The sequence below is a fragment of the Scaptodrosophila lebanonensis genome, unplaced genomic scaffold, assembly GCF_003285725.1.
Source record: "Scaptodrosophila lebanonensis strain 11010-0011.00,11010-0021.00 unplaced genomic scaffold, SlebRS2 tig00000001-arrow-pilon, whole genome shotgun sequence".
NCBI lineage: Eukaryota > Metazoa > Arthropoda > Insecta > Diptera > Drosophilidae > Scaptodrosophila > Scaptodrosophila lebanonensis.
This window is the reverse complement of record NW_022060529.1, coordinates 19,729,162-19,745,536: the sequence shown is the minus strand read 5'-3', so window position 1 is coordinate 19,745,536 and position 16,375 is coordinate 19,729,162. Positions and strand designations below refer to the sequence as shown.

Below are 16,375 nucleotides of genomic sequence, written 5' to 3'. Positions count from 1 at the left end.
GGGTGCAGACAGACTCTATACTTGTATGTAGAATGGCGTCGCAATTCCCTCAATTCTCCCACTTGTCGGCTGAACCTTTAGAAGATTGAAAACTCAACATTTTGAAAGTCTCTTTGTAATGGCGTTTTTATTGTTTTTGTTTGGTCATTTCCTGCAAGAACGAACGCCGCCTTGAACTACTCGCCACATACTTGTACGCTCCACCTCCAATTCCAATTCCAACTCCAACTCCACCTGCTGAATGTACGATCTAGTTTTGGCCCAGAGCTCTTAATTGGTGTAAATGACTGCACCCCTTGGCCAGTTTCTTTGATTTGCGGTCAAATGAGCACAACTGGTACGCCATTAAATATATTTGGCTTCTACTGCACACATACGATTATGGCCCTAATCAATATGGCTGAGTCACGGCAGAGGGGAAGAGATCAGCTTGAAAAATGATCCCAACTGGCGGGCGGCGCCGGCCTCTTTCTGGGTTAAGGTTATTTTCACTAATCAAAAATCCCACGGGCCCAGACAATAGAGTGAGAGTTTCAAATCATTCACGATGCACCTATAATGTATACTACACTCTAAAAAAGAAGTGAAATATAAATATACATAAATGTATAACATTATACCATTGCAATAGTTTGAATATAGCTTACAATACTCAGTAATCTTATGTATTCTTTTTAAAAGCAAAACAATTGTTTTAAAAGAGAGAAATGTATTTTCTTACAACTACAGAAATTTGCCTAAAGCCTAAAACATTTATAAGACATGCTTCTAAAGCTGTGCTGAATAACTAAATGTAATTTATAATTCTCGGTGCCAAAGAGTGCTTACAAATCAATCATTCGTTTGGGAACGAATCATCGTTTCTGGGTTTTAGGGCACACTTTTAGAAATTTCGTCTCTTAATCAACACAAAAGATTTCGCTCCAAAAATTTGACAAATCCATTTGATATGATTTTTTGCCTGTTAACAATTTTGTGAAATTAAATATGTATACTTAATGTATTTCTTTAAAAATGAAGGTCTATTTAAAATCTATGAAACACATTTCTTTGAGTGTATTTGTCGCATGCACTAGTCTGGCATTAGTCTGGTTGGCGTCTTTGCCAGTCCCAGTTTTTGGCAATGATTTATGGCTCAAACGCAAAATCGGTGGCAGTTGCAAGTTAATAAGTAGTTAATAACAGACCTTGGATGAGGTTGTGAAGTCAGTCGCACGATACGTACACATGGCTTTATCTAATAGTAGGTGTAGACATATGTATCTCTTTGCCCGATTTGTTCGAAATTCGCTCGAGGCGGTTACAGACACAAAATATTAATGATATTGTTTGCCAATAATATGCAAAAATCAATTTGAATTTCAAATTCGATTCAATTGGCTTCGGGTTTCATTCGCGTGAGACAAAACTCGAAATGAGAAAATGTTGCACCCATACTGGGGCCATCATCATACTATTTATATGTTTAGAAAATGGCCTTATAATTTCTAATAATGCTGCGATTAATTGCCTGCATAAGCTCTTTAGAAATACCCATGACTGTGCGGGGTCGTTAATTTACATTTTGGAGAGAAAAGGGGGGAATCAAAATTAATTTGAACATGAATCTGTTATAGAATTTCTCGCTGGCCAAAGAATGCGTCGCGGTATGTTAATGACTTTGCGTTAAATCGAAAAATGATGATTAAGGCGCAGCGGTTGCGACTGCGACTGAGGCTGTGACTGAAGCTGAGGCTGCTGCTGAATGAAAAGCACTCAGAACCTGTCCAGCAGAGCGGCAGGCGCTTTGATCTCAGCTGCGAGACGTGCCAGAGGAATGCAGCGCCTATCCGTCCCGACCCGATCCGACCCGGCCCAGCCCAGCCCAGCTCAGTTCAGCAGGCGACACGTGGAGCAGGCAGGCCTACTGCCTGCAGTTATTGAAAAATTAGAAGCCAGCTAATTGTAGGCGTGCGGGCGCACTTCTGGGCCAAAGAAAATTTACATTTCATATACTTACTATATACAGAAGAATCTGTGCACAATCGTTGGCTCAGTGCTGGTCATAAACGCGATTTAGTGCATTCGATAGCGGCCGGCGGCCGACGGCGACGGCAATCGGGCGTGAAAGTGTGCAAAGAGCCCGCTGGCGGCTCAACTGGGTTACTGGGCTTTTGTCGTTCACAGAGCAAAGCAGAGCAGAGACATTTAGCCAACAGGTTAGCCCAGCTACGGTACGGGCGCGTGCTCGGGGTGTGGCTTGGAAGCATTGTCGATGTCAATGCCGGGCCACTGATGTCAGTGTCAGGGGAGGCCTCAATTGCCAGGCCCACGACATGTCACCAGAAGTGTGTTAATGTTAATGTTAGTGTCTGTCTGTCTGTCTGTCTGTCTGTCTGTCTGTCTGCCCGCACCAGAGACGGACAATAACAATTTTTATGTTTTATTATACATCTTGTTTTTGTTTTTGATATTGTTGTTTCTGTTTCTGTTGCTGTTTCTGTCTTGAATATGTAACTCACAAGCCCATGCAAATGGACTATAAATGTTTTGCGCCGCTTACATCTACCACTCGGTTCTTGCAAGTCAGATATTTGTATTATCTGACAAAAAGAGAAGAAAGAAGAAACATGTAAAGGCCATAAAACCGTCCATTGATTGCTTCTGCTTTGACAAATGTCTTATACATCATTTTTTATAGAAGGTACATATGTGTGTGTTTGAGTGTGTGTGTGTGTATGCCTTTGAGTGACTAATGCGCCAACACCTTTATTTCTATAGCTATAGCTATAGATATAGACAATCAGACTTAGTAAATAAAACAAATTAACAATAGACCAGCAACTAAAAAGGTGAACTTCGTGTGGTCTTTAACAGCGACCAATTCATTTATATGCTAACTATTTGAAAGGCAAATGGTTATAGCCCCCTTGAAAATAACTTTGTTAACAATGTGACGCATTCGATTTTGAGGAAAACAAAACATTCCACTCTAAACCAAAGAGGTAGCAAACATTTAGTTGCCAGCTGCAATTATCACAGCTGAAAGCGCCTTAGCGAAAGTTTCGAATTGCTTCAGTGCGCTTGAGTAATTAGCAACAGAACTGAAAATAGGAAAACACAATTTAAATTTGTTTTTTCTTTCTTTTTTAACAATTTGTCAAAACTTACGATGCAAGCAACATGCAACAGAAATAACTAAATGACAACAAATTGCTGGCAAAAGTTTTCTCATTACAGGCGCGCACGCGGCTAATGAGCGAAAACGCCAACGAAACGAGAAAGTGTTGGGCAAATACTAGATGAAAATATCGCGAAAATGCGGCAGTTGCTGACACCACTAATTAATAAATGCAAATATCTCAATAGAATCTGTGACAAGTGTCAGCGTTCATTGTTTTCTCACTGTTGGCTGGGAACAACAGTTTATGTTTCTCTTTGCAGAACAAGTGAAATTGTGGGAAATGTAAGAGAAATGCCGCACAGACTAAATCGTACACTATTTCAAGAATCTCTTGCAAATTGAAAAAAATGTATGTTGAAGTGGTGTTATAATTACGATACGGCGGAATGCGAATTCAACTAAAACTTATACTTTTAAAAGTAACTTCCTTCAAAGAAGTGTGTCTAGTTTAAGTTCCATTTTTATAAGCTAAGGGCGAGGGGTCTTATGAAGGCATTTACAAATGTACGTAATACTCAGAAAGGGGCTAGGCTAGGTTAGATTGACGAATTAATATACGAATTCTTTTAAGCAGAAACTTACCATAAAGACTTTTTGTCATAAGAGAAGTCTTATTAGATTATGATATGATAGATTATTACATACCTTCTTTAATACAAAATCGAATTCGATGGTAACATTTTCTGACTTTTAAGGGAATATTAATACCAACTCTTACCAACTCACAGATCAGATTTTGAAATTGCATTAAACTATGAAGTTCAAAAGTTGTTAGTGTGATTATGATTTAACATTTTTTTTTTTTTTTAAATTAAGAGAATTTGTTAGAATATTTCACTAAACAAAAGATTTTTAAAAGCTATGATATACTATATATCTATCCTAAGCTAATAGCCATATTATGGCCATTACTGACTTTCGTTAAGTTATTTATAAAACATTTTTAACAACAACAAAAAAACTTTCTTCTGAATACAAAGAATTTGAAATTGAATATTCATTTAAATATTTCCCAATAATATTCATTTTTTGACCGAACACTAGAAGTTAAGCATGACTAAGGTGGACTGGCCTGGCTTCATTTGGCGATATATCTTAAGGCTTTTGATTTTTCTAAGCATTATCGAATTTTTAATAGTAGTTGTTTTTATAGAAACACTAGTACTAATGGGTAAAAAGATCTTAAAAGCTTTTGCTTTTTCTAACCTATATCAAATTTGTAATAGTATTTGTTTTTAAGTAAACACAAGTACTACTAAAAGAGGCTGAAAAGAGCTTATTGTATGAATTTTAATGCTATTTATAAATGGATATACTTACTAAATGTATGCCTGTTCTTTGTGGAACTTACTTATGTGTGCTACTAAAATGTATTTATGTAGTTAGAACAAGAGAGAAAGCTACAGTCGAGCAAGCCCGACAGTGTAATACCCTGTACCCAGGTAAACTTCCGTCACAGCAGCAAAAAGAGGAAGAAGAAGAGCGAACTTGTTGCTGCAGTTTGGGGGGGTTGTACTAATAACTTTTCTTAGAATTGACCGAATTGAATAAATTGAACAACAGTAGACAATTATATATAAATTATGTGTGCAAAGTTTGGTTTAGGTAGCATTTGAAATGTGGACGCTATTGACGAAATTCTGTAGCGGGCGAAGGGGGGGAAAATAAAAAAAATTAAATAAACTCGTCCTTTCTCGGACCTAGGAGAATCTGGATGCCAACTTTGGTTATTCTAGCTTTTATAGTTTCTGAGATCCTTGCGTTCATCCAGACGAACAGACGGACAGACGGACGGACATGTCTAGATCGATTTCTCTCGTCATGCTGACCAAGAATATATATACTTTATGGGGACGGAGATGCTTCCTTCTGACTGTTACATACTTTGCACAAACCTAATATACCCTTTTTACCCTACGGGTACAGGGTATAAAAAACTCTTAAGATGGGGGAGTTGGGCGTTAGGAGGTGCATTTTATGCATCGCTGCTCTTTCTGTTTTCTCCCAAGATGCATTGGCCCGACTGATATCAGAATGGCAACTACTTGCGAGTACTGTCATTGCACCTCGACGAATGACAGATCGCTGGGGTCACAACAGACTTCATTGTTGTGATTGTTTATGATTATTATCTACACTTTCTTTTTCGACTGTGCGGCGCTTGGGTCCCAAACACACATGCATATGTGTGCATGCACACACACATACATACATATGTGGTAACTCTTTCTTTCTTCGTCACCCAACCATCCATCCATCCATCCATCCATCCATCTTTCGTTCGCTTTGTTGTGCTCGCTTGTTTAGGGCCATCTGAGACAATTGTTGGCAAAACAAAATCACATATACGAGCCCATATATATAGTACACTCACACATCTCGCTGCGCATCTAATGAGCTTTGACAACAAATGTTGTCGCTAAGTTGCTTTTGTTGCTCTCGTTGTTGTTGTCATTGTTGTTGCTGCTGCTGTGCGCGTAATTAGCCGCCATCGAAATGCGGCAACAGTTTCACTTGCACTCTTGACACAGCCGTTGCACAAAATTATGAAACGTGTGTGCTTTAAAAGCGGCTTTCCGAGCAGCACCTGCCACTTGAAACTAATTTGGTTTTAAGTGCTACTCATTACAATTTGCTAAATGCATTGTAATGCAAAATTAATTATAAACATAAGTACATACATATGTGTGGAAACTTTTTATTGGCAGCGGTTGGCTTCAGACCACAAGACTTCTGAGTTCGCTTCTGCATTATGTGGGCGTGGATTGCCAAAAAAACAGATCAAAACTTGAAACGCTTTAGATTGTTTCCTCGTTATTTAGTGCGTTACTAATAGACAACTATATCAATACCTCTGCTTCCTGTTTGGCTGCCGTTAAATGTGATTATTTGCCACAATAGCTTCCAAAAGTGTGCTGAATTGCCGCTTATTACACCAAGCAACAAAAGCTATGTATATGATATAATTGTATGATTGTGTAAGAAGAACAAGTTTTGCCTTCAAATTGCAAATAAATTCTATGAAATAAGAATTTTTGAAATTTCAAGCAAAAACTATAATTAAGAGAGTTAACTGAAGACCCAATGAGACCTTAATTCTGTTAGTTTATATTTTTAAAATAAATATAAACAAATAATCAATCAACCATTTTCATTTGTTCGTATTTAATTTTCATGAATACTTCAATCAATTGAATATAGTACATTAAAAATGATTGAAAAGAACTTTTCGAACTAAAATTCGTGAATATTTACACTTTTCCAGGGGACCATATCGAATCGGGAAATGCGGGCACATAATTTGTAAAAGGAAAATAAATCGAAAGCTGATTCAAAATTAGCACTCTTAAATGAATTAATTTTAATTAACAATTTCATTACATTCATTTAGAGGATAATTCATGTTTGTACAATTGCAATGCAACATTATTTTATTATTATTATTTTTTATTTAATTACAAATTAATAATTAATTAATTCTTGGTAGATTCACAAGTACATCGTTGTAGAGATATATTAGTTAAAACAAAGATAGTTTCATTTAAGTAGAATCAATTTTTGTAACCATAAACTAACTCTTAACCAATCAACCTTAGTAGAGTAGATACTTGTAGATGTTAAAAAATTGACTAGTACCTTCTTTTTTTTGCCACAAAACGTAGAAAGTTAAAAATAAAAACAAATTAAAAATTTATCCAAAATAACTCTTTCTTTACATGTTCTCTGAGCTGATTTTGAACATGAGAGTCTTTAGTAATAACTAGAGCTGTGGCCTTTTCAATCGTTAATTTGTGGTGTTGTTTATAGGACAAAGCATTGGCAATAGCAACGGTTGAGCTCATTAATAGTTCAGTGGCATTCGAATAGTGCGAGTATGTGTAGTCAGCCAGCGGCTTCTTCACTGTCTGTCAAACAAACTACCTAACTAGCCGTCTCGCGAACTATTGGCTGTTGGCAGTTGTTGGCTTTCACTTTCAGAGCCGCATGCGCACAAACAGTGAAATGAGTGACGAAGAGTGCGCTGGAGCATTATAAAATGTCACATATGACAGCAGCAACATCAGCAGCAGCAACTGCAGCAATAGTGGCAGCAGAAGCAGCTCGCATAATGGCCAAATTGCAGAGGCTAATAGACACGCAACAAGCTGGCTGCCTGCCTGGTTGGCTGGCTGGCTGGCTGGCTAGCAAGTCAGATGGTTTGAGCGGCATAAGCTGCAATTGACAGCCATGTTTATTATTTTTCCTTCTGTTTTTTGTCAGTTAACGAATAAAATGCTATTTAAATGACAAAACGCACATGTGTGAGTGCACACGCACACACGCACACACCATATTATTGGGTAATCGCATCAAGAGCGATCGCTGGAGCTTTGCTGGCTGGCTGGCAGCTTGTTGCTGATGTTGTTGGTGTTGCTTTAATTGTTGCGCCTGTGTGTATCGAGCAATAGCAACATGTGTCGCCATCGCCGTCGTCAACATCTGTGTTGGTGAGTGCGTCGCGTGTTGCCAGTGCTTAACAATTTTCAATTGGATTTGTTCAATTAATTTTGTTTGGTTTCATTTTGGACTGTTCGCTTGCTGTTGTTGTTGTTGCTGCTGCTTCTGGCAATAATTAGCAGCGGTTAGACTTGAAATGCAGCAATTAAGTTTCATTATTATTGCTTTTGGTTTATTTAATTGCATTCAACTGTTTCAAATTTATGCTGAACGATTTGCTAGCACTCTGCGTTTATATATATGTACAAATGTACATATGTATGAGTATGTTTGTATGTGCCAGCAAAAGAAAAGCCCGGTAAGCCTATCGATTGGATCTGCTACCAAATTTTTTTTTCGATTAGAAATTCAATTAATGAATTAAGCCGTAGAAAACATTATAAAACTCTTTGTTTATGCGCCAATACAAAAACACAATAATGACCGAAAAGTAAACAAATTACGTTTTTTTTTTGTTGTATTTTTGATTGAATGGCAAAATCAATTAACAATTTGTCGTTGCTATCGAAACGAAAGGTGTATTGACCGTACTCGTACATACACATACATACATACAAGTACGTACATACTCGAATCGAGGCTGACCACAAAGCAAGACAATTAGACATAATGGCAGCAGCAACAACAACAATAACAAAAGTAAGCCGAAATCAAGCAATCTCGCTGCAATTGGTTGCAATTGCATTGCATTAGCTTGTTACTTAATTTCATATTATTGGAAGAAGAAAAACTGGCAAATGAAAAAGACTAATTGCAATCATTGCGTGTCTCTCTCTCTTTCTCTAAGTGTACACATATGTACATACTATACATGCAGTATATATGTAAGTAGTATATAGATATGTATCTTAAAGTGAATGATTGAGCGAGAGTGAATCAGAAAGCCAAGCACAATCAAAAACCGGGATGCAGCGCTACAAGCCACAGCTGTGCGTGATTGCGTGCGTGTTCGTGAAAAAAGACAAAATGCCGCGAATTTCGTGACGTTTGGCGGAATCACATGAAATTCTTTAAGACATCTTTAGTATAATTCACGAAAACACAAAAATTTACAAACAAATAGCGAACAAAGAGCTTTCTTATATCCATTAATTAGACCAATGAATAAATATAAAGAATTACAAGAAATTATTGGACATAAAATGCAAAACACTGGATCGACTATATTTAAAAAAATACAATTTTGAGTTATTTTAAGAATCAGCTAACTATTTATATAAATAAAGAAAAGGTTTCTGTTTATATTCTAAACCTATAAGAACTAAAAAGCTTTCTACAATATATATTTTAAAATAAATACATTTTTAAAACAAAAAGCTAGCAAAGAACTTTCTTATATCAATTGACTAGACCAATAAATAAATATAAATAATTAAAAAGGATTGCAAGAAATTAATGAAAAAAAAAAATAGATCAAAAATGTTTAAAGAAATACAAAATTTAGTTAACTGCTACATCAAAAATAGTTAAAAATTACATAATTTAGTTAATTTGCGAATCAAAAGTTTCTGTTTATATTCGAAACCTATAATAACTATGGAGCTTTCTATAATATATATTTTAAAATAAATACATTTTTAAAACAAAAAGCTAGTAATTGATTAGACCAATAAATAAATATAAAGAATTAAAAAATATTACAAAAAATTATTCAACAAAAAATACAAAACACTGGATCGACTATGTTTGAAGAAATACATTTTTTGGTTAATTTGAGATAACTATTTATATAAAGAGGTTTCTGTTTATATTCGAAACTTATAATAACTAAAGAGCTCTCTACAATATATTTTAAAATAAATACATGTTTAAAAAAGGCCAGAAAATATACTGAAATTCTGATTCTTTAACGGTTTTTATTAAGTTTTTCAAATTCAAGCTAGAAAAAAATTCGTGAGCTTAAAAAAGCACGCATTCGTGACGGCAATTTGTGTCACGCACCCAGCTCTACAGCCGACCCAACAGTAGCAAGTCAATTTTTTGACAAAACTCCTGCTTTAGTGTTTTCCGCCCTCCCCTTCCAACCAGTCAAGGCGACATCTGCATTGCATAACGACGAAAGGCAGGCATTAGGTATTAAGTTACAAAAGAGCCCAATATGTACATATGTATGTATGTATGTACATAAAGCCATCATAAATACTCGTTGTTAATTTTTGTTTTCTACAATTTCTCAATGCATTTCTCTGCCTCTTCTTGCAGCCATGCCGCACAGTGTTGCGCAGTCAGGAAACGCAACAGCAACGCGACACACGCAATTGCGGGCGAGGTAACATCACCGAGCGGCCAAGCAGCCAACATGTTAGTGCTGTCAACGTAACGTGTCACAAACAGATCACAATTACACAGATCACTGCGAAAGAGCTCAGAATATTGCTCCAAACTTAAACGTAAAACCCCTCAGTCCCTACTGTGCCCAACTGGACAACAACTCGTGATCAAGCAACAAATTGCCATATTCTTTATTTCCAAAAACATACACACACACACATACACACACACAAACATAACAGCAACATGAACAGCAAGAACAGCAACAAGATGAGCAGTAATACCTCCCTGGATAACTCCTCGGATCAGGACTACACGGAATTCCTCAATGAGTATTTGCTGCAAACTAATTCGCCCAGCAACGAGCCAGAAACCCATTACGAAGGTGAGTCGCCGTCACTGGACGAGAATTAAATTAGTGATGTGACTCAAACCACCAATTGTTTTTATTACCATTTATGTTTATATATAGATGGTGAGATGGAGGCGGAATGGCTCATTGCCGCTGGATTTCCACAATTGACGAAGCCATTCGAGCAGGTTTGTTTCTTTAAATAAATAAGCAATTCAAAGTGTACATCACGAAAGAAGCCTAGAATTTGAAAAGGGTTACATGTTTTCATGTTTTAAAAAAAAACTAGTTCCGATAAAATGTATAGAACTTAACTAACTTGTTAACTTTCATGAGATTGATTAATATTTAAAATTCAGCTTAGTAGCTTAAAATATTGACAACTGCTGATCTTTTTGGAAAATCGAGAAATCGGCCCAAACATATGTAACTCGAGAAAAAAACTTCAGCCGCAACGGGATCGTTTCAAAAATGCTTATAGGCGTTTTTCAAGAGCTGTAATAAGAAAGACGATATGGATGAAATAAACTGAAAGTATCATATGAAGATCTTTTTACGGGTAGATCTATATAAATATATTTCTTTAGATAAAAACAAAATCAATCAATATTATTTTTTACGGCTGATGCTCTTTGATTTTGTTTAAAAAATGTTAATTCTACAACACACATTTTGAAAAGCTCGCATCTGCTGGTGTTGATGTAACAAACAAATCAAATACATATAAATACAAAGATTTGTAAGCATTTGTGAATTTTGAAATAATTAATCCATGACTTGGAATACAAGTATATTTACGTATTTGTGATTTTTGAAATATGTAATTAATATTTTCATAATCCACGATTTAGAATGCAAAAATATTTACGTATTTGTGATTTTTGAAACAATTAATATTTTCATAATCGATGGCTTAGAATACAAATATATTTATGTACTTGTATTTGTGACTTTTAAAATAATTAATATTTTCATAATCCATGGCTTAGAATACCAAAGCCGAAGTTAGTTTTGAACAATTTTCAATTTCCATTCCATTTGAAGAAAATGTTAGCAGTCATAAACATTTACGATTACGGCAACATATGTTTTCCATACATCTATAAATGATTCACACAAACACCCGTGGGCTAATATTTTTCGGGATTACACAGAACGTCAAGGTGTAATACCTATAATTAGGAAACTTAGAAGAGTAAGCCGTTTAATGCAAATTCCACTTACTGACTCGCTTATCTGGCCTGATAGCTGAGGACTCCTTGTACCTAGAAATGCCCTTCCCGGCACTTCAACACGTGTGTTGGCGTGTGTGGAAATTCCCGGGTGTTGTGGGCAAAACCGTTTACAGCACAGTATCTAAAAATAAACAAAGTCTGTTGCCGGGTAAGCGAAAAACCTCCTCGTACGGGCATGCGATATGGCGTTTATTCGAATCCGACACCCCAGAATGCAGCCTTGTTTATGCCAGGCATGCCTACAAACAAACAAACTCGCATAGCACATACTGTACCCGTACATACATACATATGTATATGCAAGTATATGTATGTAGGTATGCATGTACATAGTACATGTGCATTTTAAAGTGCCTATACTTATGTACTGGGATTGTAGAAACATATTTACGTACTCGCCATTATATAGGCGAAGCTTTGTCGCATTAGCCATTCCATTCCGGCAGTTGGTAGCGAGAAGTCAGTCAGCGTTTTTGCATTCCGGAAGAAACGGATTAGGACTCTATCTAGTATATATTATGCTTCCACCAGTACCATGAGTGCGACGAGCATTTACCTAACCATAGACAGTATTTTGAGGCTCGCGTCAATAGCTCCCATGGATGAGGAAGTGAGGCTACTCCATCTTTTATATTACTTGCAATTAATCGAATCTTATCTAATCGAAATGATCTTATTCCTTTTAGGGTTTTGAATTAAGGACCACAGAGCTCGAACCCATACTGGCTACACTATCGAAGCCACACGCGGAGGCGATTAAGCAGCGTGTTCGGGCACTTAATCAAACGGTACGTGGACGCACAAAGAACCGTTCCAAGCGTAAGCCGGACATTCGCGATGTCTTCCGGGATTTCGATGTGAGTATGAAGCTTTGCTGGCTGCGTAGCTCAGTACAAGTATTATTGTGATATTCAAACATTTGTGTTGTTGTTGCAGGAATCGAGCACGGGCACAAGGTCGCGAAGCGCCACACCCGACTCTTTGGACTCTATACATGGCGATGAGGTCTGGGGGAATCCCTCCATGTAAGTCAAAGTCACCATTAGAGTTGCTTGCATTATCTAATCTATATTACTTTCTCTTTGCCAGTCCGAGCTTTGTAAGCATATTTGATCATGGTGCTGGCAATGAAAACGCCAGTGTCCATCCTTCGCTGGGAAAGCATCTCAAACAGAAACTGCGTCGCACACCCAGCGCCCCACAAAAGGGATCTACGGATATATTCCGCGGCTCGCACGTTCGCTGCGACATACCGCTGTACTCGGCCGAGGGAATCGAGCTGCTGGGCTTCTCGCGCATCGGAACCATACACATACCCCGAAATCGGTCGGGATCAGATCCATCTTGCTCGGTTGGGTAAGTTTTCCCATTGCTGGAGTAACTTCAAATTATAATCCAATCATTTTTATGATTTAGACGAGCACGCGGCCAACTTATGCAGGATTCACAGAGCGATAACAATACCTCGTCGGGCGATTCCAGCGACGAATGTCTGTCCAACACAGCACGCATTTCGTCGTCGTCCTCGCCGGAGAAGATTTTGAACAAAATGCAACTGGATACGCCGCCGCAAAGTGTGCAGAACTCGCCGTCGTCACGGGACGGCATCAGCTTTGAGAGCATGGTTCGGGAGACATCTAGTCAGGATGGCGTGGATACGGTGGATAGCAGTGATATGTCGTTGGAATACTGCTCCGACATCGATACGATTAACGAGATAGACTTGAAGCGGTTGCAGACCATCTTCTGGCTGGAGCTGGCCACCGTCTTTGATCGCAATCAGGTGTCCTTGGACAAGAGAAAACCATTCAAGCGACGTCGCAAGGAGGAGGGAAATCTCTTTGGGGTATCGTTGAATGCGCTCATACGTCGGGATCAGCAGCTTACCGGCAAGGACTCAACGCTAGTGCCACGTTTTCTGGAGGGTCTGCTTGACGAGTTGACGAAGCGCGGCGCCAAGGAGGAGGGCATATTACGTGTCGCTGGACACAAACAAAAGGTGTGGTTTAAAGATTCAGTCGATTCTGAGGATTGTATATAACTTCTTTGCTATTTATTTGCAGACTGAATTACTCTACAACGAATTAGAGTCGAGTTTCTATCAAAAGCCAAAAAAATTCGCACAGCTGCTGAGCAATGCGAGCGTCCATGAGCTGAGCGCGCTGCTGAAGCGCTGGCTCCGGGAACTGCCGCAACCGCTGCTCACCAACGAGCTCATCCAGCTCTTCTATCAGTGTCACACACTCCCGCCCACTGACCAAGTGCGAGCATTGGCCATTGTCTGCCAGATGCTGCCGCATGAGAACCGAAACACATTGCGATCGCTGCTGCGTTTCCTCAACCATGTGATTGATTTGAAGGACACCAACAAAATGAATCTTCACAATGTGGCCACGATTATTGCGCCCTCATTTTTCCCGCCACGCTACATACATCCCACAGATAAGAACAGTATTGAGGAGCAGGTGAAGATGGCGGCGCAATGCTGCCGTCTCACCAATGTGCTTATCACGCGCGGTGAAGGACTCTTCCAGGTGCCCAATCATTTGATCGAGGAGTCGCGCTCCAATAAAGCAAGACAGGTACGTTTTTATACTCTGCTCTGTACATGAAATGTACAAGAGTATATTAGGTTTGCGGGAGCTGAAAAATGTAACAGGCAAAAGGAAGCGTGGCAGACCCCACAATGTCGATATATGTCTGTCTGTCTGTCTGTCCGTCTGGATCTCAGAGACTATAAGAGATAGAGACACCAAATTTTGCACAAAGATGCCTTATGTGTGTACGCTATACGAGTTTGTTTTATTTTTTTGATTCTTTTGATACTTTATAACTGATTTCTGTTCTCATTTCACATTTCATGCCTGCCTAGAAAAAACACATTTCTATAACATTTTCTTTGAAATGTTATTAAAATTAAGCATTTGAAATTGTTATCTTAATCAAATAATATAAAATCGCTATTAATATTTATTTTTTTCTCCTAAAATTGTTTCCATTGCAGGGCAAACGGGGGCAACATAGGCGTGTCAAGGCCACCACATCGCTGCTGCATGCGGTCGCTCCCAGCATTATTGTCATCGAGAGTCCCAGCCATAGCAGTGCCGCCCGCAACACAAGCGGGAGCGGCAACGGCGGCAATGGCGGAATCGTTTCTCGCCAACAGTCCATCAATCCAAGTCATGTGCATCGTCTCGTCGTCTGAGGCAGTACGGCTCTAGAGTCGTGGCTTCGGCTTCTATTTCTTCTTGGTGTCTTTAACAATTTATAGAATTTATACTTTTAAGTTTGTATCGTCGTCTATTTACCGAAAATAATTAGCCTGTAGTCGAGTTGGAACAAAATACAAAATTTCGAAGAGCTTTAGTTGAAATCTAATGAGAAATGAGAAAAAATTTCATTGTAGAAGTAAACTTAGGTTGGTAGCTTTTAAAAAATCATTCAATGTTATATACTTATATTATGTTTATGCCCGTTTGCAATATTTTTGAAACAAAACGAATAACGAAGAGCAATATTCATTTGTAATGTTGAAGCAACCAAGATCAGTTGGTCACAATTTAGTCTCTAGTTTGATTTTAAATGTCATATCACATGAAACGTATTAAAACATGCACAAAAAAAACACACACACACATGTGTACGTAGGCACAAGGAAGCAACAACAACAAAATTGACTTAATTATGGTTAATTTAAAATAATTATATACACATTACTTCTAAGATGCATGCAAAAAGTTATGAATTGTATTTACAAAAAAATAAAAAGCATATTCTATCCATACCCAAACTGGTTTTCAATTGTTTCCATTTTTAAAAACATTCTATTAATTGAATTGAAGAGAAAAAGGATGATTTTCTTAAATTGAAAAAGTTCTAATTATCTAATAAAATCTAGTTAAGACCTACAAAAAGCTTCTGTGTTGGATTTACTTTACAAAGCCGATTTGTTAGATAACATACTCGTAAATGCTTTCACTTTAATGATAAATTGCAAGCACACATTTGAAAAAAGCGCTCACGACCAAACCTGAACGTGTCATCGATAAGTTTTCTCTGCACTGGTCAGTGTGTACACAAGTTCGTTAGCATGCTGACAAAAGCTGGCAGCTATGCGAAAACTTTACAATTCGTTATCGATTTTTCAACGGAAAATAGTGGTTTCGAATTAAATATATAATTTATTTCATAAATAAGCAAATAATGTCGTTTCTAAAAAGGCAATGTAAAATATTAAATATTTATTGAAATTCTGACAGGTGGAGCGGCTTGATGTGAGATCAGATTTAACGTTAGGCTGCCTGCGCACTACTTGGCAACCCAGATTGCGTGTCCTAGCGCTTTGGCATTTTTCAGGACTTCGAGCTAGTTGTGAAAGCTTTGCCAGTGTTGTAGGTAAGCACTGTTTGCAAAGGACATTCGCTTGAGGCATTTCCAAAATTTAACCCAACATTCTTAAGAATTCTGCGGAAAGGTACCAAACGGCTTATTTGGGAAATGCCGATTTAATATTTTTATAATCCTTTTGTAGTGATTGCTTACGAGGAGTGCTAAGACAGCCCCGATTTCGTTTCTTGAGCATTTGCAACTTCAACCTTGAACCCCGAAGTGCAGCAACAGTGCAGCCCACTTGTTGTTGCTAGCTGCAGGGCAGAGTTTTTGTGCGAAGGGGGGTGGAGCAAGTGAGAATTTGCAGTTTCCGTATACAGAGAAGAAGAAGAGTGCTGAACATGGAGCCACCACCGTCGAAGCGCGCCCGTTGCGACACCAGCGATGAGAGTGACGAAGAGGCGAAAATAACCACCTCGGGCGTCGATCATGAGAAGCACCTGGCATTGGTCAAAGTGTATGCCTCCA

General features: G+C 38.1%; 1 protein-coding gene across 4 annotated transcripts in view; it reads left to right on the top strand.

Annotated features, from left to right (window-relative positions):
* Positions 1-15,308, top strand: part of LOC115620263 (rho GTPase-activating protein conundrum) — a 56,461-nt gene extending 41,153 nt beyond the window's left edge. For all 4 annotated transcript variants that reach the window (XM_030513443.1, XM_030513452.1, XM_030513434.1 and 1 more), the window contains 8 exons: positions 9,863-10,316; positions 10,404-10,471; positions 12,205-12,375; positions 12,455-12,543; positions 12,608-12,874; positions 12,935-13,517; positions 13,582-14,100; positions 14,523-15,308. In XM_030513443.1, coding sequence (XP_030369303.1) covers positions 10,178-10,316; positions 10,404-10,471; positions 12,205-12,375; positions 12,455-12,543; positions 12,608-12,874; positions 12,935-13,517; positions 13,582-14,100; positions 14,523-14,723 — 2,037 coding nt within the window. In that variant the 5' untranslated portion in view covers positions 9,863-10,177 and the 3' untranslated portion in view covers positions 14,724-15,308. The remainder of the gene's footprint in view (positions 1-9,862; positions 10,317-10,403; positions 10,472-12,204; positions 12,376-12,454; positions 12,544-12,607; positions 12,875-12,934; positions 13,518-13,581; positions 14,101-14,522) is intronic.
* The last annotated feature ends 1,067 nt before the right edge of the window (positions 15,309-16,375 follow it).